This window comes from Struthio camelus, chromosome 5 (assembly GCF_040807025.1).
Source record: "Struthio camelus isolate bStrCam1 chromosome 5, bStrCam1.hap1, whole genome shotgun sequence".
Classification (NCBI taxonomy): domain Eukaryota; kingdom Metazoa; phylum Chordata; class Aves; order Struthioniformes; family Struthionidae; genus Struthio; species Struthio camelus.
Genome location: NC_090946.1, coordinates 54,245,141 through 54,270,634, shown reverse-complemented (window position 1 = coordinate 54,270,634; position 25,494 = coordinate 54,245,141). Strand labels below are relative to the sequence as shown.

At 37.4% G+C, this 25,494-nt stretch overlaps 1 protein-coding gene across 4 annotated transcripts in view; it reads right to left on the bottom strand.

Moving 5' to 3' along the window:
- NPAS3 (neuronal PAS domain protein 3) overlaps positions 1-25,494 on the bottom strand; it is a 632,661-nt gene that overhangs the window by 521,251 nt on the left and 85,916 nt on the right. For 2 of the 4 annotated variants that reach the window (XM_068946425.1, XM_068946424.1), the window contains one exon: positions 24,553-24,642. The exons of the other annotated variants lie outside the window; for them this stretch is intronic. In XM_068946425.1, coding sequence (XP_068802526.1) covers positions 24,553-24,642 — 90 coding nt within the window. The remainder of the gene's footprint in view (positions 1-24,552; positions 24,643-25,494) is intronic. 4 annotated transcript variants of the gene reach the window in all.

Below are 25,494 nucleotides of genomic sequence, written 5' to 3'. Positions count from 1 at the left end.
CAAAGCCAAAGAAGTTGAAGGGCATTAAACTGCATAAACTTGGCCTACCAATAAAGTTAAATTGCAGCCACTTTCACAGTGGATGCATTTACAATACACTTTTCCATTCATTTCAATACCTTGTATTATATTACTATTCTGACTTTTTTCTGTGCGCGTGTGTTATTCATCTGGACAAGAACTCTTTTCACCAAGAATAACAGAAAGTACGGGATTTATTGCTATAATGAAGTTCTTTCAAATCTCTGTTTTCTCTCTCTAAAGGACAGGAGGATAGGCGTTCATCTCATCAGGCAGCTTATTAGGATTAGCACTGAATAAGACACCACAGAATGTCAAGCCTATCAGTTACTAAACATGCATCATACAAACTTTGTCTTTGCGAGAACCTCTGCTCTGCATTTGTCATCCACCTGAATAATTAACAAGTACATGCTGCCTGCCAGCAGCTTAGGGAATTAATTTTCCCAGATTAAATGCAGATCACGTCTGCAAAAAACTCAGACCACACACATACTGTACTACTACTTCTCAAACATTAAAAGGCAAAGAAATCAGTTTTATTATGTTTGCAGTTGAGTCTGACCTAAAACTTAATGATTATGAAGTCATACCTGTAGCAAGTATAAAGTGGTTGGTGGGATTTTAACACTCAACTAACATAACAAATCAACGCCTTTTAGTTAGCATGATGAGAAGGTATTTAAATCTTCCTTCAAACATTCTCGAGTTGCTACACTCTTTAACACCGTTCTGTTTCTAAAATAGTGATATAGTCATAGGGAAAAGCTAATGTCTCTAAACATCCTAAATTTCTTTAATTTGAAGTATTCACTGTAGGCTCTTTAAAAAAAGATATAAAGATCATAAGCATAGCATGTAATGGCATGCATAGTGAACCAAGGACTTTCAGATGAAATGCAGCATCTCACTACCTTACACTGTCTATGACTGGAGATAACACATGTCACAAATCAGAAGGCTGCTGGAGATTGGGTTGCATTTGCAATGAAAAATATGACAGATTAATGAAAAAGAATGAAAAACACCCGTTGGCACTGTGCTTGATGAAAATCTTAATTGCCAACTGATTTTATATGATTTATCTTATAACACTGTTAGGAACAACCATCTCTAATAAAAGGATCTGAGTGGCCAAAGGACTGAGACTTGCACCTTCCAAGAATCTCTTTCTGGACTGCCATTCCTTTGCAAAGTACTGATGACTAAGCAACAATACTACTTAATTTGGCTCATGGCCATGGTACCATTTGCTCTGAGCCTCGACTAGTTCAATACCTAATAAGGAGGGGTATCCAAAAAAATAGAAGAGAAACTACGGCAGAAGTATCCCATACCCACCTCCATCTAGCTACAGGAGTTATGCCTATGTAACTCTAACGCAGAGAATCCTGACAGATTCTGCAAGTTTTCTATATACAGCAGTCACAGTAAAGGTAAGAGGAGTTATATGAATACACAATGTGTAGGGCTGAACGAGGAGCATCACTTTAGCAAGGCAGACAATCCTTTCACTATTCTGCCCTGGGAGGATACAGCATTGCTACAGTACAACAAGCATTCAAGAGCCTCCCAGTTTCATCAATCTGATCTCTGATCTGCCCTTCCTATTAGTTAAACTCCTGGAGTTTATACAAAACTGGCCACTTTTGTGTCATCTATTTGAGGTGGATACTGACAAAATGGTAGCTTCCTTTTGGTTAAGTATATTGTTAAGCGCGTTGTTGTTTTTGCCATGTTCCATAATATTGGCATTGGAGGAAAGTTAACAGGAGGGAAATTAACTGCAGAATTGCATTAATAAACACAGAGCAACAACAGATGACTATATCCACGCATGTTATTCCAATAAACACCAAAGGCATTAAAAATGGTTCTTCTATTTACACGTAGTCTGACTGTAACTTTCTGTAACAGAGCTACGAAATGCTTCCATCTCATAGAAATGGACGTGACTGAGGAGTTTCTTTCGGAAGTTCTGAATTCGGAAAAATTCATGCCTATTTATTTAAAAAGGAAGGTAATGAAGTAATATCTGAATGTTACCTGATGTGCTTTCTTCAGCTTTCACAGGTTTATGATGTATTACAAAAACCTCTCGCCTATTTACTACCTAAAATTAGGTTACGTTTTGAATCTATGGTTCCAGAACTCTTTCCACTACAATAAAGTTACTACCAACAAATAAAGTGATTACTATTCCCTCTGACCTACATTAAAAACTGCCAACTTAATACGAACGAATTACCAGTTAATCATCAGAGTAAACAAAAATCTATTAAAAAATTGTATTGAAGTGCGGTACTTATTACATTGCTAAACATTAATGCAATCATCTACACAAAAATCATTATCTTTTTTGTTCTTTGCTCATTAATAAACACACCCTCAGAAATAAATATTTTGCATAAAATTAACATACCATATTCATTTATACTTCTTTCCTTTTTCAAGAAAGAGTAACAGATTTTTGATCTTTAATATTACAGCATATATTTTATCCAGGAAAACGACTGAATGCAGAGACGAGGGTTTTTTTAATCCATGCTCTCCGTGTTTAATATTTTTCTACTGTTATTGAAATTTAAATTGAAAAGGCTTGGTATTGTCCACAGCAGAGAACTAGTTCTAACCACAGTATGCCTATCACTAGCAAACTAAAATTGAGGCCCTGCCCTTGGCCCTGGGGCTTAATCTCCAGGTAATGCTGGAAATGTTGTTCCATGCATGGATTAGCAAATTAAAAGAGGTTACAAACCTCTACCGTGACTTGTCCAACTCCTGCAGTCGCTAAATTATCATCCGTAGTTACAACTCCAGATGTACGAGTTTTGAAAAGAGGAGGAAAAAGCAAATGGAAAGAAAAATTTCTGTTTAGCTACAAATTAGAACTACTTTTGCTGAAAAACCAACAGCAACAGCAGTACACAAGCACTAACTTTTACCTGAGAATTAATAGATAATATTATGAACTATTAGCCAATTCCTTTTCTTGGATGTCATTGTTTTTACCTCATTTTGAAAAATAACAAAGATGAATATCAAGCTATATCTGGAAATTCAGCTCATAAAGACTACTAAATAATAAATGAATCTGAATCTTTTTTGCAGTAGTGCTGAAAAGGTAAGTTTCAGCTGAAATTGCTTGCAATTGTTTACTTCATAGCATTTTAATGCAACATTTAAACTGTTTAGCATCTTATAATGCACAATACACAAGCAGTGTGGATACTTTCATTAAAATTTTGATACTTGCTGAAATTTGATCTCAGAATAGATGCAGCGATAATACATACCTATTATAGGCAAATATCTATTTAAAATAGTGACATATACTCCTTTCTTTTAGAACTTTTTAACTGTTGCAAAAGAAAAAAACTCAGAATTATGCATGTCTATCTTAACAAATAGTAAAAATTCAAATAAAGGAATAACCCTAGATGGTCACTGAGTATTTGAGGGAGCGAGGATATTCAGGCAGCCTAATGTTATCCATCTGATTTGTTTGTTAGGGAGGATACCTACAGAACATGTCAAGTATTGAATATGTCAAGTTATCCCACCGTGCTCCTGGGGATACTGACTGTATATCCTTTTTACTTGTGCATTCAGAAATACAAATTTAACATTTTCAGAGACATTTACCCCACATCTTCATATTATTTAATGTACTGTTCCACTTATATTAGAAGGAACTACTGTATTTTGAGTGTTAACATTTGTTTCAAAATTGTTTTGTAAGAAACACGACATACACTTCTTTCTCTACTCTTTTCTCTATTCTAAAGTAATTCCACCCTAGCACCAGTATATGCTAGTACCCAGCCCAAGTTTGAAGCACGTGAAACATCAGCACCATCTTGCCATAATCGTGAGACAACAAAATCTGGATTTCAGTGTAACCGGTGAAATACCCGAGCCATTCTGTTCCCTTTATGTTCGCATGAAAAAAAATCAAAATCTGACTAACGTTACACACAGAGTACATAGGTATGACTGCAGGTACTGAGAGTCCAATGGGAGCCACGGTCTTCTCATTAGTGGTGTGGCCTCTCAGCCCATGTACAAAATGTAAGGATTAGTTTTTGGTTCCTGGGGTGGGGTAGGGGGGAAACATAATGGAAACTGGTAATCCTGCAGGCTGACTTGCCAGAAGACTAAGGACAAGGGGATCTCCTTCAATTTCCTGACACTAAAGGAAAAGAGCAGAGATCCCTGATGGGGCTCTAACCTGGAGCTTAGAGAAGGGCTAGTTTATGTTTAAGATAGACGCATACAAGCAGTTGTGGATAAATGCTATAAGTAGAGAGCAATTCTCTGCAGGCTGGAAAACTGTATATGCTTTGTCTTGCCCAGAACACCAAGATTTTGAGCATTGATTTTATACAGTGATCACAATTAAGAGTTCTTTCATTGCCTCTGACAAAAGTAACACATAGCTTCCCCCCCCGCGCCCCCCTCCCCCCAGCTCCAAGGACATGAAAACAGATGGAGCCTGGTGGCAAAATTACAAGCAGGAAAGCTAAGGAAGTCAACCAGCTAGTTACCGATCTATGGAGTAAATCGGCAAAACTCAACCAGGATTATAACCTCTCCAGTCTTCCTGTTCACAAACGTTAAGTTCTCTGTTTTTTCCATTTCGCTATACCTCCTGCTTAGTTTATTTATATGAAGGAGCATGCAGCATTGCTTTGAAGTACCTTGCGAGCAATGAGAGTAGGAGCCAAACATGCTGCACAGTTCTGGAAATGTATTTGCAGAATAGACCTGGTCTAACAAGTACCAGCAGTTTTTCCATTCTGTTACACAGTTATGCTTCTTGCCTGACCATAGAGGAACCACTTCAGGCTCAGAGGGCAATTCAGTGTCGAAGCCCACTCAGTCACCCATTTTTCTATGGCTAGTCCAGCACAGTTTGTGAGAACTGTGATGATAGTTTTGCAATACTGACAGGAAGTTGAGTGGGACCACCAACTCATTTCATACAAGCCGTCAGATAATAATGACTTTTAGTTTCCACCCACCTGGACTACGTTCAAACTGGTGACCTAGAGGTGAAGGTCTCCATATCCCATTACCAGACCCTCGAGCTATTTAGTATCCTTGTGCAGTAAGTTTTTCCCTGCAGCATAAAAGTCAGAGACAGTAAAATCTGGCTATATCTCAAATCTGTTCTCACATTCATGGTCAAACCTGTTTGATGCAAGTACATAGATATGAATTTTCAGATACTAATTTGGCTGAATATTTTTTGGTCAATACAAAAAGATCCGCACAAGAATAAATCATAACAATTAAAATATATAATTTTGCTATAAAACCAGAAATTGTTTGTTTCTATAAACCGAAATTAATTAGTGGTATTATTACATCTCAAGTCTCTGCATGCTACCAATAAAAAGAATAAAGTATGAGTAGGAATTTGAGAAAGAGCTCACAGTAGTGCAAACAATATTAGCAGTTTTACCAAACTGTTGAAGTATATCTATTTTTAATAAATGAAAAGCAGAACTCCATGTATATTATGTTTAACATTTATTTCTATATTCGCATAAAGGGTTTTCTGTTTGCTAGTGCTAGTCTTTTTAATGCACAGTTTAAGACATTAGGAACTGTAAATTATCTCATGTGTTAAATATGCTAAGTACTACAGAAGTGTTAATTATTAGTGTTAAGTTTTATTAAAGTAGTTTTTAGGAGAAATGTGAAGATATTTTAAACAGTATCAGTTAAAACTATGAGCAAATGCACATGCACTTGCAATGAATTTAACAATTTATTAAAAACCATCTTATATAAAATAATATAAAAGACTATTTGAAAAAAATAAACATACCATATACCAAGCTAGGTTAAAAATACTGTCTTTCTATGTAACATTTAGCCTTGAATTAATCAGATAAAGATGAAAGTGCAGAATTTTGCCAACAGTGTTTCTTACTAAACTCACTCGGTTATGCCTTTCAGCTTGGTATATTTTGTACGAAGGATATCTTGTTAAAACAACTGTTGAAGGCAAGTCATGTCATATCAGCCGCACACCATACCCTATGGGAGCTCAAATGTTCCACAGTCTATGTTAATATAATCCTGCTGCACAATCAGACTAAGAAGAAGCGGCAGTTTTGCAGTGACATGTAAGACTGCATATAAGTACCGTATTATCTATATGTCTTCCAGAAATGAGGTAAAGCCGTAGCAAGGATTATACTGAATCAATTTAGGAAGGTAAATATTGTTAACAAGCACCATAAAATAGCCTAGTAGATGATTCTAATCTCTATCAGAATCAACTAACAAGTAGGCTGCACTTCTCAATGCAACTTCCAACAATATATCTATAGAACAACAATAGTCTCTGGCTCAAGAGACCAGTGCAACCTCTCAACAAGGGGTTTGCTGCTTTCTAATGTAAGATTTACTATGCAATATGCCATGTGCTTCACAATCCTCTTTCGAAGAGGTTTTAAAGAAACGTGTGTGGCTTTTTTGCCTATCTAAATCTTTGGAGTGTGGTTTGCCCTGGTCATAAAGACTAAGTACAACTGTTCAGGATGTCCCAAATCTTTTCTGGAGTATTTCCTGTAAAGATATAAAGTATTGCTTATTGTAGGATTTGGAGCCTCAAAAGCAACACACTTTTATAGTTTTTTTAGCTTTTGCTGGAAAAATAGGAGACAACAGGGGATCTGCTAGAGCTACTGGAGTTTATGGGTGCTTTGCCACTCCTCTGTATGACACCCAAAACGGGCTGAAAACTTCTATGTTACAGGGAACTGAAAGGTGGAGATTAGAAACCGTAATGCAGATGCTTAAGAATTTTAGCAGGCTAGTCGAGTACGGGTCCCTGCCAAGAAAGTCTGATTTTGTTTATTATTTGGGCTAGACCCCAAACCGCTTTTTCTTTTTAATTAAGAAAAAAAGCTAAACAACAAAAACTTGGCAGAGTCAATTCTCCTGTTTAACCAGGCCACTCAGCGGGCTGACATTCAGCTTTTAGACTGTATTTTTCAAAATATTTTCTCTTTACTGACAGAAGCTGCTATAAAAAATTTGTCTCAGCATCCAGCTGGTGATTGACAGCAGGGCCAGAGAGACTGCAGTAGGCTTAAGCAAGGGAAAGGAGCATTAGCTGTGCCACAGTGGTGAAACAGTATGAGCTTTTATAGGCAGTAACAGGGAGCGATAAAAGCATGCTCAGGACACATTTCTGAGACAAAAGAATAAGAGAACGTTAATGATACAATAAAAGGCATGGCATTTAAAGGAAACTCCAGAATCGCAAAATAAAAGCAGGAGAAAAAAAAAAAGGTTAAGAAGATTCCATCCTGCTTTTCTAAAATGTTTCAGTGGCAAAAGCAGCACAGTCATCTTCTAGATCTGAAAATTCTCTACATCTTTCAGCTCACTGGAATACCTGGGATCCTAAATGCTGAGGTGATAAAAAGCTGTGCTTTCCCTATCTTTGTTTTTCTGAGATTCTAATTTTTAAACCAGTGAAATATTCTATTTTTAAAGATCATTACTTGATTCCAGCCCCTAATTGGAGTTTTACCAAAATCCTGATATATTCAGTCAAAACTCAACCACGAGCACTCAGCACTAAATACAAGCTAAGTGCTTCAATCTGACTTATAACACTAAATGTTAGAGTTTTGGGTCGGATTTGAACATTTCTGCCATTTAAAAGCCTTGTCATTGCTGTCCTAAGGAAGGAGGAAAGCTGTATTACATAATGATGAAATCTGCTACCTCACGTAAAAGAATGGGGGAGGGGGGGAGGGTGTCACAGAGGTTAAAATTTTAAGTGTTTCATTTATGACCAGGGAACAAGTACTGGAGTAGCTTAAGTGTTCTACTGGTGTTCCTGTGTGTTTCACCTAGATCTGAAACTTATAACAATAATAGCTACTAGAAAAGTCACACTTCTTAAATCTCTGTGTTTTCTAGAAGGATACAGAACTCAAAGGCCTTATTTTCTTTTCCAGAAATGTTAATTATCCAGTACTACACCTACAGTCAGCACATTCAACATATCTGACTACGAGACCCATAAAATCAAAACATTAAGCTGGCACACAATAGGTCCTCCCTCTGATGCATAACACGACCAGCCTTGGAAGACTCCTTTCCACTTATCAAGCTGATGTGTTCGGGTTTCCCTATGTCCGTGAGCTTTTAAGGCTCCTGTAGTCTAAGAAAACTACAGCACTAGCTTTCTTGATTTCTCTGGCACAATTCCTAAGCATGGGCTTTCCTGGTTATCCCTCCATGACAGCCTGCTTTATTCACTGGAGACCAGTGCTGGCCTTGTTCTCCAGTCGACAAGAGCATAAGCAAAAGCTCTAACCCCTGTGGTTTTGAGCTCACCCCTTCACGGTATGTAAAAGTTGAAGAAAGATATACAGACTTTTCTAAGGCTTCCAAAAACACTCACCCTTCACTTTTACCAACATAAAAAGCTATAGATATTTGTACACAATATAGTTCTTCAGTTTTCCCATCACTTATGAAATTTGCTTGGGCTTTGACCAGCACCCTTTGGGGATCCTAGAGCTCCCCTACTTGCGCATGCCTCCTCCCCCTCATCACTGCTGGAGTCAGCCTCTGCAATTCTCTTCAGCCGCATTTCTTCTGCCTCCGCTGACTTTCAGCTATTCAGGGACCCCATTCTCCCCTTCCTGCACCTTGCACAAGCTACATTTGTCTCTGTGTTACCCATTCCTCCTCCTCAAGTTCATTCACCAAGTCTCCCAGCCTCTACAGTTTTAAAGACTTAGAACTAACGTGCTCTTTTTTCTACTGCATTGAGCATTCCTCCTACAGACATGCTCCGAATCAAATGGGTATGACTTAAGGAGTCCCCATTGCCAGAGGTCTGAGATACGCAATGAAATCATGATGGTATATGCCTAGTTTCAGATACATCAAATCATTCATTTATGCAGCAATATCACAATCTTGAACCTGAATCTGTACATCGCAAACAGCCAGATCCTCAAACTGTCATAATACTTACATATTCCTGAGTCAACTTTCCTATTGTATACGTTTGGGTGTCCCTGAATGTATATGCATACCTGTATGCACAAATCAAACTCGTTCATATCCACAAATGTAATTAGCTACTTGTGACAAACTAATTGCGTGACAATCCTTCTCCTCCCTCCCATGCCAAAAGCATACATACAGCAAGCATCTTAAGTAACTAGGTCTTTATATAGCCTTTCTAAATTACACAAGATGAGCCTCCTTCCATCACAAATATTCTTCAGTCTATATGCTAGAGATATTTTAGAGAGACTTATTTTACACTGTATTATGCTGTACAGCTAGGCAGAGAGAGTCTGAGGTAGACAGAAAACGCTACTGTTCCAGCTAGGCACACTCCAAGTGTGTAAATGCCAAGTGGCTATGCAAAGTGCAAGGCAAAGGAGACCAGTCTAACGGCAACTAAAGCATTTGAAGAAAGTAACACCTACCATCTGATAAAGACCCTTATAGCTCAAGAAAGGCAGCTCTTATACTGAATTTAATATAAATCCAATCTTCCTCATACAACCTGGGAAAACAATTTCTGGGAAGAGTTGCCTGATAATTCTAGTATAAACTGAAAACGAGAAACGTGGCCAGTGCTTTGGAAGCAAATGGAATTTTTGTCAAACCACTTTTCATTTTCATGAAATATTAGTGAGTGAGAAAAGCAGTTTTTTTGTGTTTTAAGGACATAGGAGACTTAACAGGAAAAAAATTCTATTCAAGGTATCCAGGTTTTTCCTTAACATTCTTGAAAGACGGTGGGGACGTGGGCAAGGCTTTTTAAAAAGAAAAAGGCTTGGAAAAAACTCATGTGTTGGTCACTTGTAAAAGTCACTATCACGTAGTAGAATGTATTTTTAAGAAATCCTCTAGTACATATACAAATCAAGTTTTTTTCATCTGACTAAAATCAGGCTGGAGTAAAAAAAAAAAAAAAAAAAAAAAAGGCAAGCACAGTTTTCATATTCTCATTCTGCTTTCAAAAATATCACTAGAAAAGCCAATTGCCAGTATGTGTAAGTAATAGCACGGTAGTTCATTCTACCACAACATTCTTCTTCACCAGTGTGGTAAGTTACACTTCTGACCTAAATTTTCATATGTTTATTGAATGGATTGTTTACTACCATATAATAAACATGGTAACACCACTATTTGTTTTAACTAGTAATTTTGAATCCCTTGTATCTAAGGCCATAATCAAATTAGGCATTACCGTTCTCCAATTACCTCCCTGGTTCATTATATCTACCTGTTTTTCCCTGACAGACGCTGTTTGCACTGCCATCTGGAATGCATACCGTGGTCTCCAGAACACAAGCCTCAAGCCAGGGGAAGCTAAGTACGTCGTGGGAAGTGATGGGCACATTAAAAACACTACCAAGCACTGACCTACCCGAGTCCCCTCCGACAGATCCACAGCGCCTTCGCCTGCACTCCATAAGGAAGGACGAACCTACCCGTCTTCTAGGGCTGGGGGTTAAGTAACAGCGAGTACAACCACTGATCAAGGAAGCTATGGGAATATCAACAGCCAAATAGCAGGGATATGTTCAGTATTAAAACAAACATGACGCGGGGGAAAAAACAGTAATTTCCTGTTTATAGTTACTACTGCATTTGGCCTAAAACATAATAATTTTCTGCTCTTGATGTGATCTCACTGCTTTTATGCAATATGCAATATCCATATCAACTCTTTTTCATTCTAACGCAGATGTAAAATTTTGCTTAAAAAGAGCAATAAAGCACTGATATTTGCATGCTTTGGATTCAGATCATCCAAGTTGAGTTTACTTATCTGTCAGTCAAAAATACCAACATTTAATAGTCAAAGCAAGCAAAGCCACAAACAGCACTAGAGGTACAAATATGAGCGGTAGGATGACCAACAGTAAGCAATTATTTACTTACTTTGAGATTTACAAACCAATCGCAGATAACCATGTGAAAAAGTTAAAACAATATTCAAGTGTTAATCCAGATGGAGTTCTATCCCAAAATGAATTTTAATACATTTCCCATAATCACCTCTTCTGAAATATGTATGAGTAAGCAGATGAGCCTTACACCATGCCTTCAGAGGGAACGTGCTTGGAACCTGCAGAGCAGCACTCCTGCAGCAGAGGCGTTCATTTCGCCCCACTTCCCCTCTCTACTGCCTGACACTGAATAGCATTTTCTGCACATACTGCAGCTTATTTCAAATGTCCTAACAGCACGTGTTTAAAGAGTGTTCACAGACAGCCAGAATTGCGACCACACAACAAAACAGTGGTTCTCCAGCAGCAAGCAAAAGAAAACAAGAAATCTCACATTTGTAACCTTGAGCACATAGCTGCAAGTCTCTGTATTTACATGCTTGCAAGGGCTATTTGGGACAGCGCTAACTGTCATCTAAAAAGCACTCTGCAGAGTGCAGAACTTCTATAGAGGCCCTGGAAGCTCCCTGAAAAACTGTGCCTCCTTAAACTGTTGCTGGTGAAAGGGTACTTATCCTAATAAAAGCCAGTGCATTTAAGGGTCAGCCAAGTCCTATATAAAATGATCTTCTAAACATCTGTGAAACAAGACCTTTATTCACCTTTCCTGTGAATTCTCAAAAGATCCAACTGAGAGAAGACTCTCCCTAAATTTAAGGGGGAAGATCTTTTCCTGGTTTTCAGCCTAAAATAAACAGTAGCTGGTGCTAACGAGAAAAAAACAAATGAATAGTACACTGGTTGGTCAGCTGATGACAACATTGCTTAGATCGTTTAACTCCTGTGAAGCGTATGTTGCTGCAGGGGTGCATCAGCGTATCTATGTAACATAAGCGAAATAAATTTGGGGCATACAAAAATCTTAAGAGTTAGTGTAATAGTTGATATTCTAAAATGTACGTCATTTAGTTTTGTGACAATGTCAATAGTTAAATTTCATTTTAGCCTTTAAAACGTAGCCTAGGCCTAGTGCGGTTGACTTGCTCTTACGACATCTCACATAAGATCTGTTTATAATTTTAAAGTACTTAGCGGAAAAGGTGACAGAAAATCAACAACAATGAGAAACAATCCAATGACGTTGCCTTAACCTGTTTCGTAAACTTAACCTTTTTTTGCCTGTTACGCAGTTCTGTGCTCCCATAAGATATGAATCTACCAGCTGTAAATTTTACAACCATTCAGGAGTACTCTTTTGTGGACGATTATCTGATGCTATGCCTTTTCTAGCAATTTCAATGCCAGTTACCACTGAGGCTGATGCACAGTCTGGATACATGCCTGATACTCCCCAGGGTGATATGAATCAGAACTGCCTCTGTCTGTCATGCTGGGTCCAGCAGGTAACATAGCCATCATCAGTAACCAAGCAGCAATGCAGCGCTTCTCAAAGCGTGCCGCTACCCCTGGAAGCGAGACAGCCTCCTGCTGCGATAACCATAAAACGCTCTCTTAGTCATAAGATCTAGGTGTTGCCCAAAGCAAGCAGCAAGGCATAAGTTAGCTAAGTTATGACTGTTAACTTTTTCACTTCAATTTTGGTTGAGGGAGCTTTGAAGGTGTGGAAAAATCTCAGAATACCTTTGTAAAGTTGTTGTTTACCTCATTTGATTTCAAGGCAATCTAACTCAACCGTGGGGAATTTGCCGTGGATAGCATTGTCACAATTAATCTGGCAAATCACACCATCATGTCAGCTTCTAAGGCCTCTATATATACGAAATACGTGAAACAACTCAGAAGATTGGGTTTCTCACCCATAACTCAAGCATACAATAATATCTCTTATGATGAAAACTTAATTATATTATGAAACGGGATTTTTTTTTTTTTTTTTTAAATTCAGGGCAGTTCTTTGGGTCTCTTTATCCTCATGACTATTCACTATAGAGTCATGGAAAAACCAATACCCCCCCTTTTTTAATATATATATATATATATATATATATATATAATAGAAGTCTTATTTTGTTGAGATTTGAAATTAAGAAGAGTGAATGATTAAAATCAGATGAGGTCTGAGTTTTGCTAATACAGCAAACTAGGTATACCACAATGGCAAAGTACTAAGCATGTAATCAGCTACATCAACAGAGGTTTGCTTTGCTCACATAATAAAATCACCACCTATAAGCAAAACAAACAATATCAGTAAAAGAATAGTTTTACAAGTGCTACAGCAGATACTGTTTAAGCGACTGCTGATATAACTTTGTCCAAGTAGGATACTGTACTACTTAAATACCTTCAATTGACCAAGCTATACCAAAATATAACGTAGACCTCATTAATATTTTGCTCTTTTTAATCCTAGCTCTGAACTAAGATATTGAGTATTTTGTTTAAAATATTTTTTCACTTTCAATCTCTATTGAATAACAACAACAGCTCAATTTAGCTTGCAAAGTTAGCAAAACACGAATGTTCTTTTTAGAATAATATTCAGCCCCAAATGCAGAGCATGGCAGTGTTCTTAGGACAAAGAAAATACTGCTAGAATATACTAAGCAACAGCGTACGCTACACTAAAGAATAGTTATGAAATTGGAAAGTCAGTGGAAGTGGGCATTAGATTTCTACTACTTTATGAGTTCTATAACTTCCAAGTCAAATATATATATATATTTTTATTATCTTTATAGGGTTTTCTGTGATTCTCACTATTGCCCAGAAAGTACATGAGGGAAATAAATCCCATTCAGATCTGTATCGTGTACTGTTTTACACCTATAACATCAGCTATTCCTTTAATTGTTTGTGTTTCATTAAATATAAATTATTATTTTACAGGCTTCAGAGTCAATTGCATTTTATGAGTCCACTTATTTCCTCCTCAACATTATTGCTATTAACTATTTATGTCTAAACAAGAACTTGAAGCACCTACAGCATTAATCAATCAGTATTGGTAACTGATTATATAGGTTATTGATTGCCTAGTCTAAAGCCTGGTGCACGCTGCGGTACTCCGAGCATGCTGCCCAACAGCCACCAAATTCATCACACCCTGTATGCAACTAAGTTACATAAGCTGCTTTTCCCCCCGCCCTTTGCCTGGACCCTCTGCACGTCCATCACTGAAAATCCCCAATGCAGACTACCAAAATTGGTAGATCTGCCAAGGAGAAGAGGGGAAGTGCATCACAGTCCCTCTCACCCTACCTCCACACGCAGTAGCTTACACGAGAGGACACGTAGCGGAAGGGGACAGTGCTAGCGTAGGAGCTCTCTCTCCTGCACTGTGATTACCTCTGATCTTAGAGGCCATAATAGGTAGTAAAGTCCACCCTGTCAGTGAGGATCACAGAGCCACTGCCCTAGGCATGCAGGCTTGTAACCAAAATTTACTAAAGGAGAAGAAAACTGCACAGGACACCTCTAGGCAAGGATACAACTGTTCCATACATATAAATTAAGCAGCCTAAAAACTCCAAAGAGGTATATGGGCCCTGGCTGCTAGTCAGCTGTGGAGAAGCCACACTACAGTGTCACAGCCAGCTATGGACAGGTACATGAAATTAATTCATTCAACTGCTGCTCAGTTCCCCACAGTCCATTTAACTGATTTTTGTGTAGAGATAAGGGAATTTCACCTTTTATATAGATGCAGCTGGAAAGACTTTATACACAAATTATTCCCAGTGCACCACACATACTCTAAATAATGCATCCTGATTAAATGGTACACAATACAGCATCTTAAACTACTCTGCATCACAGTCTGCAATTTCAAAGATGGCACAGACCCAATGTCACTTATGAAACAGTAAGACAATGTTCAACGTAACTGTAACGAGAAAAAGGTATCCACTTTCATCAGTTTCTTGTTGCTCAATGACCAAAGAACTCTGAAGCTTGACAGATGGTGTCTTTCCTTCTTGTTGATCAGATTTTTTGTTTGGTATTTCTGAGAAATTTATTACCTATTTACCAGAAATTAAGTGCAAATCCTAATTATATCATCATTGGTTCATATGGTATGGTATTTGCTTGGATTTTTGTTTGGAAAAAAAAAAGATTGTTTTTATATGTAAAAATGACATGAATTACAAATTTCTACCTTACTATTGTACTCACATTAGGTAGAATTAGCCTTTGACATATTGCCTAAAATGATTGTATTTTCTTTTTGTATTTTTACGTGTATGTGTATGTATATTTGCATATACATGAATGTGGAACGTGAAGACTTTAAACAACAAATTCTCAAAAGAAATGTACAACAAAATTAATTTTACTAAATCTATTGCAGGTCTCGTGGTTCCTTTAGAGCAGCCTGAGGTGATGCCAACTACCAAGTGTTTGGCTGTTTTCACTGGAGCAATATTCCTCTTACAAGGAAAACTAGCATAGATGTACTTTAATCTGAGTAAGGCTGCTGCTATCGTGAAGGAATTTTAGCAGAAGGTCACAGTTTTGCCGTAGATATGCCAACGGTTTAGTGATGCTGCTGTATCTGAATGTGAAATATGAGTTGTTTCACTTTTGTATCATGAAGTCCAATGTCTATGTGGAAAAATAAATATACAGCTGAATAACTAAATGCAAACCATAAATAGAACCAAAGAACAGTGCTTTGCAGTTCTGCTATGTTGACAGCAGGATTCCCTTTTGGGTTGGCCCAGAAAAGCTTTTGGGGAGCAGGTGGAAGGAAAAAAGGAGCAAAAAGTTAACCAGAAGCTTTGTTTCCAGTGAACTCTAAACATGTACTTCAATAAATCATTACGCTTCATTATTTCACTATTTAATCTTCTGGCGATTTGAAAAGTAAATCTAGTTCTAAGGAAGAGCATAATTTGGAAAAGAAATTAAGAATAATTCCTTTTTGGAAAAACTTAACAGGAAAGGTTTCAGGTTTTTCAAAAAAAATCTCTTTCCCCTTCTTTTGGGATAAATGCATTCACTGAATTTGCTAACCATTTGCAAACAGCTTTTTTTCTTTTTTTAAGTGAACTTACTATTAAACATCCTTACAGACACAAAAATTCTCTGTGTTCTGTACTTTGATGGCACCACTATGCAAAACAAGTCTTGCACTAAAGAAAGGCTGCTGCCATTTGAGCGTGTGCTCATGACTCACTGCCCTTCTTGGCTTCCACCTCATCAGTGCAGGCCACCCTAATCTGCTCCCCGCCATTATGACCAACAGCTCTGAAATACAGATTACACCTACCCCTAGTACGCTGTGCAGGGAAAGAGCTCCTTGAGCTCTTTACTCCTTGCAGAGTACCTGTACAGGAGAATAATTCAGTGATGTGAAAGAAAACATAAAATCCTTGCTAGTAAAATTTGCAGACGACACAAAAGATAATAAAATGGTAAATACCAAGGAGCTGTCAGTTCCACAGATTGCATGGCAGTCTGGGCTTACCTGAATAAGATGTGTTTTAACACAGCTGAGCACAAAGCTGTCTATCTGGTAACTAAGAACACAGATTCCAAATAAAGACAATGTAATGACCCAGAAAGAGGCATATGGATGAAGGTGGATAACCAAATTAATATTAGCCGAGAGTGCAATACACTGGATCAAGCTGCAAAGGCAATCCTTTGATGTACAGGCAGGCAAATACTGAGTGGCAATAGGAATAGGTTATATAAATCACTACCAGTGTTGAGACAGACTCTTTCTGTTGTGTACAGCATGTAATAATGTGGTCCTGGTTTATATCTGGAGTCCTTAAGAACTACCACAGGAATAACTGATGGACTATACTATAACTCCATCCTCAACAAATGTCCACTCATCAAAAAGCACAGTCATAAACCAAGAAAACTTCGTCAAACAGCTGCAAGAGTTATTCCTATTCTGGAAAATTTGCTTTTCTAAGAAAAGGAAAAAAAAAAAAACCTCTGTCAAAGAAAAAGATAAAAGGTCAACGGGTCACTTGTCTATAAATATCTAAATGCAGGGGAAAGCGAGGAATATCATTAATAGTAAAGGACTCTCCAGCTTTTATATGCTGGATTTGGCTATGTCTCTGCTAAGTAGAAGTTGGAGAACTTCAGATTAAAAATAAGAATATCGATACTTAACAGAGAAGGTAACTAACTATAGGAATAGTTTATCTAAAAAAGGAGAATTTTCTTTCCCTTTTAGTCCTTATATCAATATTTTCCTTTTAAAAAGGATCAGAAGTTGGCAGACTTATCTGGAACGCTCCTGTCTGTCTTGCAGAAGAGACCAGACTACACAATCTTAACAGTCCTTTCAGAACTTAAATATTTATGAATGCCAGTCTATCAAGGTGTTTTTCTTTCAGTATAGATACATCTGTGTACAACACAGACTTAACTCAAGGCATCAGTACATCATCTGATATTGTTCTTTTAATTTAAAAGACAGCGAAGAGTTAGAGCTTTACCTTTCAAAAGCGTACCTAAAGCACTCCAAGATAGCTCTGTTACTTCAACCCATGGTGCGTAGGTGAGTTTCACTGCAGGTATTTGATTAACTACTTATATTTTGAAAAAAAAACTAAATTAAAGTTGTTTTTTTTCAATTGTGAAATGTACATATAAATCATTAGCAAAGGAAATGAAGTTGTTTTCTTGTTCAAGATTTTTCACCAGTGATATTTGGAACATACTTGGTACTGATGCCTCTTTATTTGCAAAAAAGCAGACAGTTACTGAAAGAACAAGGGAAAAGCGAAGCCTTACTGAGCACAAACAGTAGCTCAGTCACAGATCATTTGAATTGATCTCTCCATTTCTGAAGACAGTAACGTGACTCGGGGAAAAAAAAACACCTTCATATCTGAAATGAAAATGAAATGCAAGAACAATTTCAGTTCAATATCAAATACCATGTCTTAAGAGGGAATTATCAGACTGTGAATAATATTCTAGCCAAAGGGTGTGGTCACGGGGCCTGAAGAGCCAGCCAGTTCAGCACAGTTTGCATGCAAGACAGCAAGAGGTAATTGCCTAATTGGTCAATTGACCAACATCAAATTCACTTCAGGATTTAACTCAGACTAGATATTACAATTAGCTACTGCAGAGCTTAAATGGGTCTTCAAATTTTCTATTAAACTATAAACTGAATAAGATTTTGTAAACCTGAATAACGCAGCCCTTTGTTACTCAGTGAAAGAAAATTTTCCAGTAACATGTAGACAGGTCCCCTCTTCTCTCTACGGACTAGGTTCCATTAATCTCAGTAAAATTTTAAAACCACTGCTACGCTATAACAAAAAGATAAGTACAGTAAAGTCTGTTACTGAAAAATTACATATTTGAGCGGTATTCTCTCAAATGCTCCAGTCAGCCCAGGATTAGACATTCAACTTAATGTTACCAGTGATCATTAACCATTTTAAAGTGGCATGGCTAACCCCATCTCTTACCCAAAGAAAGTCCACTCTCATAGCTTACACGTATGACCACCTTGAGTTGCTTTAGGATTTGTTTTATATTCAGTTTAATTGCTTAAGGAAATGAAGCCAAAGTTATAGCTGTATTTAGGCTAGAACCTACACTTTCTTCAGCGGAGACACACCAGTAATCTAATTTGAATGCTGAGACAGACAGGTTGATGCAACTCGCCTGGAAATAGCCCAGCACAGAGGACCCAGAGACATGCTCTTAGCTACACAAAGGTGAGAGCAGAAATAGGCAGCTGTAAGTTGAGTTAAGTTCTGCTAGGCAGAGCTCACACTGAGGTTATAATAATCAGATGATTTATACCGAAAAGCCTGTCACATGAGTTAGGAGTGGCTCCTTTGGCACATGCCAGTAATCAATACTTTTCAAGAGGAGGCCAAATTTATAGAGAAGAGATATGTAGCTTCTTCTTCAAATACACCTATGAAATTCACATTGCAAGAAGACAAATCAAGATCTGAAGCGAGAGAAACACTACCCCCTCAAAAATATCTACTGCACGGGAAAACTAAGACCTCCTTCCTGATGCACTAGGGTAGATTTAAAGAAATAGCACCTGCTTCAGTATGAGGTTTATACACTGCAAATTCTTTCTTAGATTAACCTGTAAACATGGAATACTAAAGTCAATGTTGGGAAAAAAAAATTGTGTACCCTCCAGCATTAGTTTGAATGGCAATCCTATTCTCTTATGTTTTGCATATAACATGTTTTTCCTGAAGCCAGAAGAATATTTTAGGAATCCTGTAACTTCTCCTCAGCTATGTGATGTCAGATGAGTCGTGACATACAGGGAAAAAAGACTGATAAGTCTAATACTTTTCTGAGCCAATTTGTGTGTGACACCATGACTGAGAAATGGAAGGAGGAAAAAGCTAAGGATTTCTCAGCCATCATCAACTTCTCTGTATCACCCAAATGAATAGACTGACCTGAACCAGCATGCCCAACTGCTGAAAAGCCAGCAGAGGTTTTTTCTCCAGTTTCAAAGTTGTGATTCTCCCGTTTGAAACCATTAGCTCCTCCTGTGCAGGTCTTTTACTGCTTTGTCCAAATTAAGCTGGTGATGAACACTGCAGACCACTTCAATAACCCTCAGGAATCCTTTATCTTCCCACAGAGAGTTCTCTATCTAGTTGAATTCCCTGATTAGAAACCTTGGTAGAGCTATTTGGCCCACTGAAAGGTTTATATTCTTTTCTGCGTTGTCTAGCAGGACCAGGAGATTTCTTGGGCATACAAAGCCACTCTGTTTTCGCTCTATCCATTAAACAAACCAACAAATCTTAATTTAAACCTTAGAAGCTGACAAGAATGGTTTAGCCTTGTGCCTCCTTTTCTCATTTCTACAAACACTTACGTTTTTGAGCCAACCTATAGTTTGAAGGGAGCTTACTTTGGTCTGGTAAGCTTGGATATCTTGAGCATTTACAGGCTTAAGATGATAATGTGCATATGACCAAGTTACACCTTCCAGGAAAAACTGCTTCACTTCTCAGACTGAAATCAATGAGCCTTCTGTTCCATGCTCATTTCACTAACTTGCAGAAAAATGAACGAAAAAAAAGAGCTAATAGGGCCACAGCTGTATTTCTGGAACTTAAAAGATGTTTTCCTTACATATTTATTCCATGATCTTCATTTCAGAAGAAGTACCTGTAGAACTCTTCCCTATTCTCTTTACTTCTCCAGAAAAAGATGCAAGTTTTAAATTTTCTTAATATGAAAAATGAGGAAGATATCACTTTTCCAACCTTTCTTTGGACATAGCACACAACAGCTACCAAGCTGTGAACTTTCCCCTCATGATCCAGGCGATACTCTGAAGAGCTGCTTTATGAATGGCATTATCTTCTGGGCCAAGAACAAAAAGCAGAGATATCCTCTACTTGTACACAAGAGACACTCCCTGCAGATGAGAAAAGAACTATTCTTGACAAGTGCCTTGTAACTTAGCAACAAATAAAACTGGAGCATGGGCAGGGAGCTGTGCTCCACTTGGACTACCTCTGGAGATCTTCTACCTGTCTTTGTTTGCTATTTGCCACTCCAGAAAGGTTTGCACAATGGTGCAAAGCAAGCCATAGGTGTCTGAGCAAAGAGAAGAAAGGACTGTCAACCAGGGCAAGACAAAAAAGCTTTGGCAGTTCTGTTACGATGAAGTAACTACAACTGAATGGAAAACATTTCTTTCTATTGTCAGTTTTATTTTGACATCACCAGAAGAGTCCGAAGCTTCCTCGCTATAGTTCCTGGGGACTGCAAAAGAAAGGGGTAAGTATTCAGGAGCTGATGGACAACCAAATTCCAGGCTAGTAAGTGATAGGTCTCTGGTTTTACCTCCGTAGCTCGAGACATACCGTCTACTTTGAAAAGCAAAATGGTAAAAATCGTTTAACAATGACTGCTGTTGTTTTCGCACATTACCACTACTGAACATAGAAAGAAACGGTAACTGCTTACTTCAGAGCTGCTTTTTTTAAAAAGCATATTTACATGCTAAGCCATCTAAAACAACGTAGACCCATGGTCACCGAGAAGATTGTCAGTGAAAAAAATGCCTGATTTTTGCCCATATCTTTTGAAACTGTGTTCCACAGAGTTCCAGGTAAGATATCTAGTGGTATCAATGAGAATCAATTGTAAGCAGACCATGGATAGCCTACCATGATCTTTACCAAAATGCTGTTTATTTTGCCAGCATTATATGTATTATGCTAAAGTAATCACTGGCCCAACTCCTTGGGAATTTGTACTACAAAAGGCTTTTTGCAAAATTTGTTTATTAGTCCACACTTTTGAGAACTCTTACAGATTCTTCTTAGTGCATTAGCGCTAAAATTTCACTAAACTAAAGATTACTTCACATATTCCCCAAATGCTTTCTGAAAAATATTTTTGAGGTAGAATGTCAGCACATGATCCTTTCAGATTTTTACAGAAAGTCTCAGAATATTTGAGTTTGAACTGCTCGATAACTTTGTGCAAAACATGTTCAGCAGGTACACAAGCATATATCCACAATAGGCTCTCATATATTTTTTTCATTTTAAAATGAGGTGGAGAAAAACCTGTCAAGCTCTTAAATCCACAGTTGTGTATTCTGTCCTACTCCGTGCAGGCTATACCTTAAAATTTCTTTAGCTTTAAGAAAAAACAGTTCACTGTTTTACAACAAGCCCAGAAGTTAACCTCTAGGGAAAAGATGTAATATGCGCTACTGATGTAGGAATGCAGTATGTACTGCCATGTAACCTCTTCTGTTGACAACCAGTGTCCTTTTCACATCCATTCTCCTTGCTTTAATCAAGTGCGGAGAGGCACCCTTCACAGCCTGTGAGAAAGCCCAACCACTCTTAAAGTCCATCACTTAAAATGAAACTCCTAGCAAGCAAGAAGCCTCACCATGTGGCAGGTGCACAGACTCACGTCTAGTAGGTGACCACACCGTAAGATTATCAGAACTACAGCAAAGGAGTATTAACTAAACAATTCTCTGAAAAACTCCGGGATGTAAAAAGGACCTTAAAATGTTTATGAAGCAACACAGATTGCCAGTAGATATGTCTACACTGCTGTCAAGCACACAGTAACAATTTGTAGCTTTAAACTGGTACAAGTCTGGTACAAATGGCAAGGGAGCCAGAGAAGCACAGAGGCAAAGACCAGCGGCCTGGGCCCATAGCCAGTGTCCCTGGTAGATCGCACAGCCCGCACCGAGCTCCTGCTGCCCTACGCTACCCTTCACGGCTGCACTGCCCTAAGCACCTAATTTAAAGCTATTGCTAATATGACTATCCAAGCTGCAATCTTATCTCCAGCTGCAGTGTGTAGGTATACAATACCTCACATAATTCTGCAGCACCAACAGTTCACATCTATTTTGTAGCATTAAGGTATAAACTTTAAAAACATGATGAATATAGCTTGATTTTTCTTTCTTTCTCTTTTTTTTTTTTTTTTTGGCCTGGCATAGTAAGAAGTTTTCATTAACTGTTGTTAAAACTTTTATATTATTAGAAATAAACTACCACAGAAAAAAGTACCAAAAACATCCATTGGGATGAAGACAGAAAGTGTTCCTCAGAGATCTTAAATGGCAGAGAAGTAACAGGAGAAAACTCCACTAACATTAGAGGAAAAAAGCACTTATATTTTCTATAGAAAGACATACCCATTAGTCTTCCAAAGCAATCTATGCTTTTTACAGATGAGGTGAACTAGGCAATAATATTTTAAACAGTTCACATAACAGAAGTGAACAGAAGTCAATTACATCACTAACAGTTTTATCACCTTTCTGATTTTTAGATTTTGCCTTTTTTTGAAAAAAAAAACATTTAGCCAATGTCTACACGTAATTATATGCCTACTTTTAAGTATACACGTACCATTCCATTTTGGAGTCGGCTCTCCTAGGTACTTCAACTATACTGACTATAAACTTTATCTAATTTCAAAAATTAAGATAATCAGGTATTCTGCAGGTTTCAGAGTGAGGCCATCGCTTTATTTAAAACTCATGACAAAGATGACAGGCTCTTCTATACTATGCCAAGTTTCCTCATTTCCACAAATCGATTTCATGATTTTGAAACTCTTTCTAAAAGCTGATATAAATACCACACAACAAATCCGCTTCAAACATTTAAAAAAATGAATACATTTTTACAATTACTGAATTGAGGTTACAAGAAAAGTAAAAACCAAAGTTCTCTGTTGACATTTAAAATCACACTAGATCTAGCCTGCTTCATTTCCCCTGTACACTGTCATAATTTGGAGAGGTGGAGTGCAAAGGTATCAAAAATTCAAAAAGAGCTCTTAGAAACATTTATAAATCAATATAAAGCATGAATAAATAATATCTAACACCAAAAGTAGCCATTCAGAGCAAAGCCAAGCAAGAAGTCAAAATTTTCATTTTGGCTCACAAAGTTATATTGACACTGCAATTATATGGATAAGTCTATATTTCTCTTTTCCTCTCACTTCCATAAACCAAAATGTTACTCTTCATTTACTCTGAATTACCGGCATTTACTGATGTGCTGGTATCTATTACTAAAAAAAGACTGAGCAAACAGCAGGTTATGGAATAAGAAGAGAGAATGAGAGAATACGACCTGGAAAACTACAACCAGTGTTACTGCCTTGCCAAAGAAACATTTTGTTGCAATGTAAATACATTTTATTTTCAGACGTTAATGCTTTTTGGAAAATGAAATCTGTTAAACACAAGATGATAATACTGAGACACAAACCAGGAATATACTTGGAGTATAAAAGGTAACCACTAAGTAACAGAAAGCAGTTTCAAAATCCAGTAAGATAACAGAAAATTGATGATGCATTTGCAATATATTAATACAAAATCATCTACAATATAGCTGTCAAATACATACTTTTCAGTTCTATGTAGAAATGTATTATTAAATCTTACTACAGTAAAATAGGAACTTCACTGATTGCAAAAGTAACAGAAGTCAACCATGCTTCATTTGCCTGCCCACAGCAATAGCACTTTGTCAGAAGCACCAGTAACAATATTTAGTTTTGCACAAAAGCAGGCTCTGTTAGGGCAATGGACAAAGGCAAATGACTGCAAAGCAAGAGGATTCAGCTTCAATTTAACTGTCCTGTAAGGTACATACTAATTAGCTGCAAAGCTATGAAATCCTAGCTAGCATGTTAAGTCTGCTACATGACAGTATAATTTGACTTCTTAAAGGATTATGCAAATTACAACTCATCATTCCATTACATGACTGAAAAAAAGTGACAGCTAATTTATACATAACACACCTTTCAAATCCCTAAGATGTGAAGCACCTGTGCAATATATTTTGCCTAGATTTTTCTAGTGTATACATTCTTGTTTATTGCACTATACAGAAGCATACCTAAGAGATTTAATAAAGTCATAGGGCTTTTTATTTGCTTTTTAGTTCTTAGAGCACAATCCCAAAGAATTAAACAACATATTTCTGTGCCTGCTGTAGAGGTTTTGCACATAAGTAGAAGTACACGGTTTCAATACATGTGTAATTTCTGAATAGCGGGAGAGCACGAGCACTAAATGCACGAGCTAGAGGTAAGACTCACACAGATTTCAACATACTTCTGGTAGGTAGATTCACAGTAGATTCCGTCATATCTGTAGATTTTCCTACATTCTGATTGGTTGGGTAGAGGATGCTGGACAGTTATTCTGTAGAGGTATCAAAAACAGATATACATGACTAGAGAGTCTCTACAGGTAACTGTAATGCAGGACAATAAGTATGTTGAAATTGATTATTTTTTTTAAACATCTTTCTGATCTCTTTAAATCAACTGCATTGCGCACATAACATCCAGAGTTTCCACTTTTTGAAATTTGCACTGAGAGTAAACTAAACTTCAGTTCTCCATAAGAACAGCATTTTTTTCCATTGAATAAAAGTGGAAGAGGTAAAGAATCTTATGTACTGAATTGATACTTTACACAGTTTGTGTATATAAAACAGTGCTTATAAAATGGATTTTTATCGCTTTGCTGTTGCAGTCCTTTCTCAGGTAGGACATCCATTTACATCATTTGGGAGTTTGTCCAGGCAAGGACCAAATAACCCTCCAATTTGAAACGTCAGCAGCAATTCTCACATTTGCACAGAATGAGGATAATGTGGCATTCTGAGGACTGTGATTAAAGGTGCTCAGCACCAGCTGAATAATGCCATATGTTCTCAGATCCATTGAAAGGAAATGCAAGTGATTGGCAGCAATCAGGAGTTGTGCAGCATCTTGTAAAATCAGGCCCTAAAAGATTTGTCAATCATTCTATTATTTACCCCCCCCAACTCCCTTGTTAGCAGAAAAATATAATTTGTCTATAAAAATTCACTCTTGTTTTAAAAATATACTTGGGAATTGCACACAAAATAGTACCCACTGTTTTTTCCCCCACTTCTCTGTGATTAAAACCATAGTTTAGATGCTTTTGTACCTTCCTCAAATTAATACTTTTGTCCCTTTTAAAATAATCGTAGTTACCTAACTAAAGTAAGTATGAATCATCTGA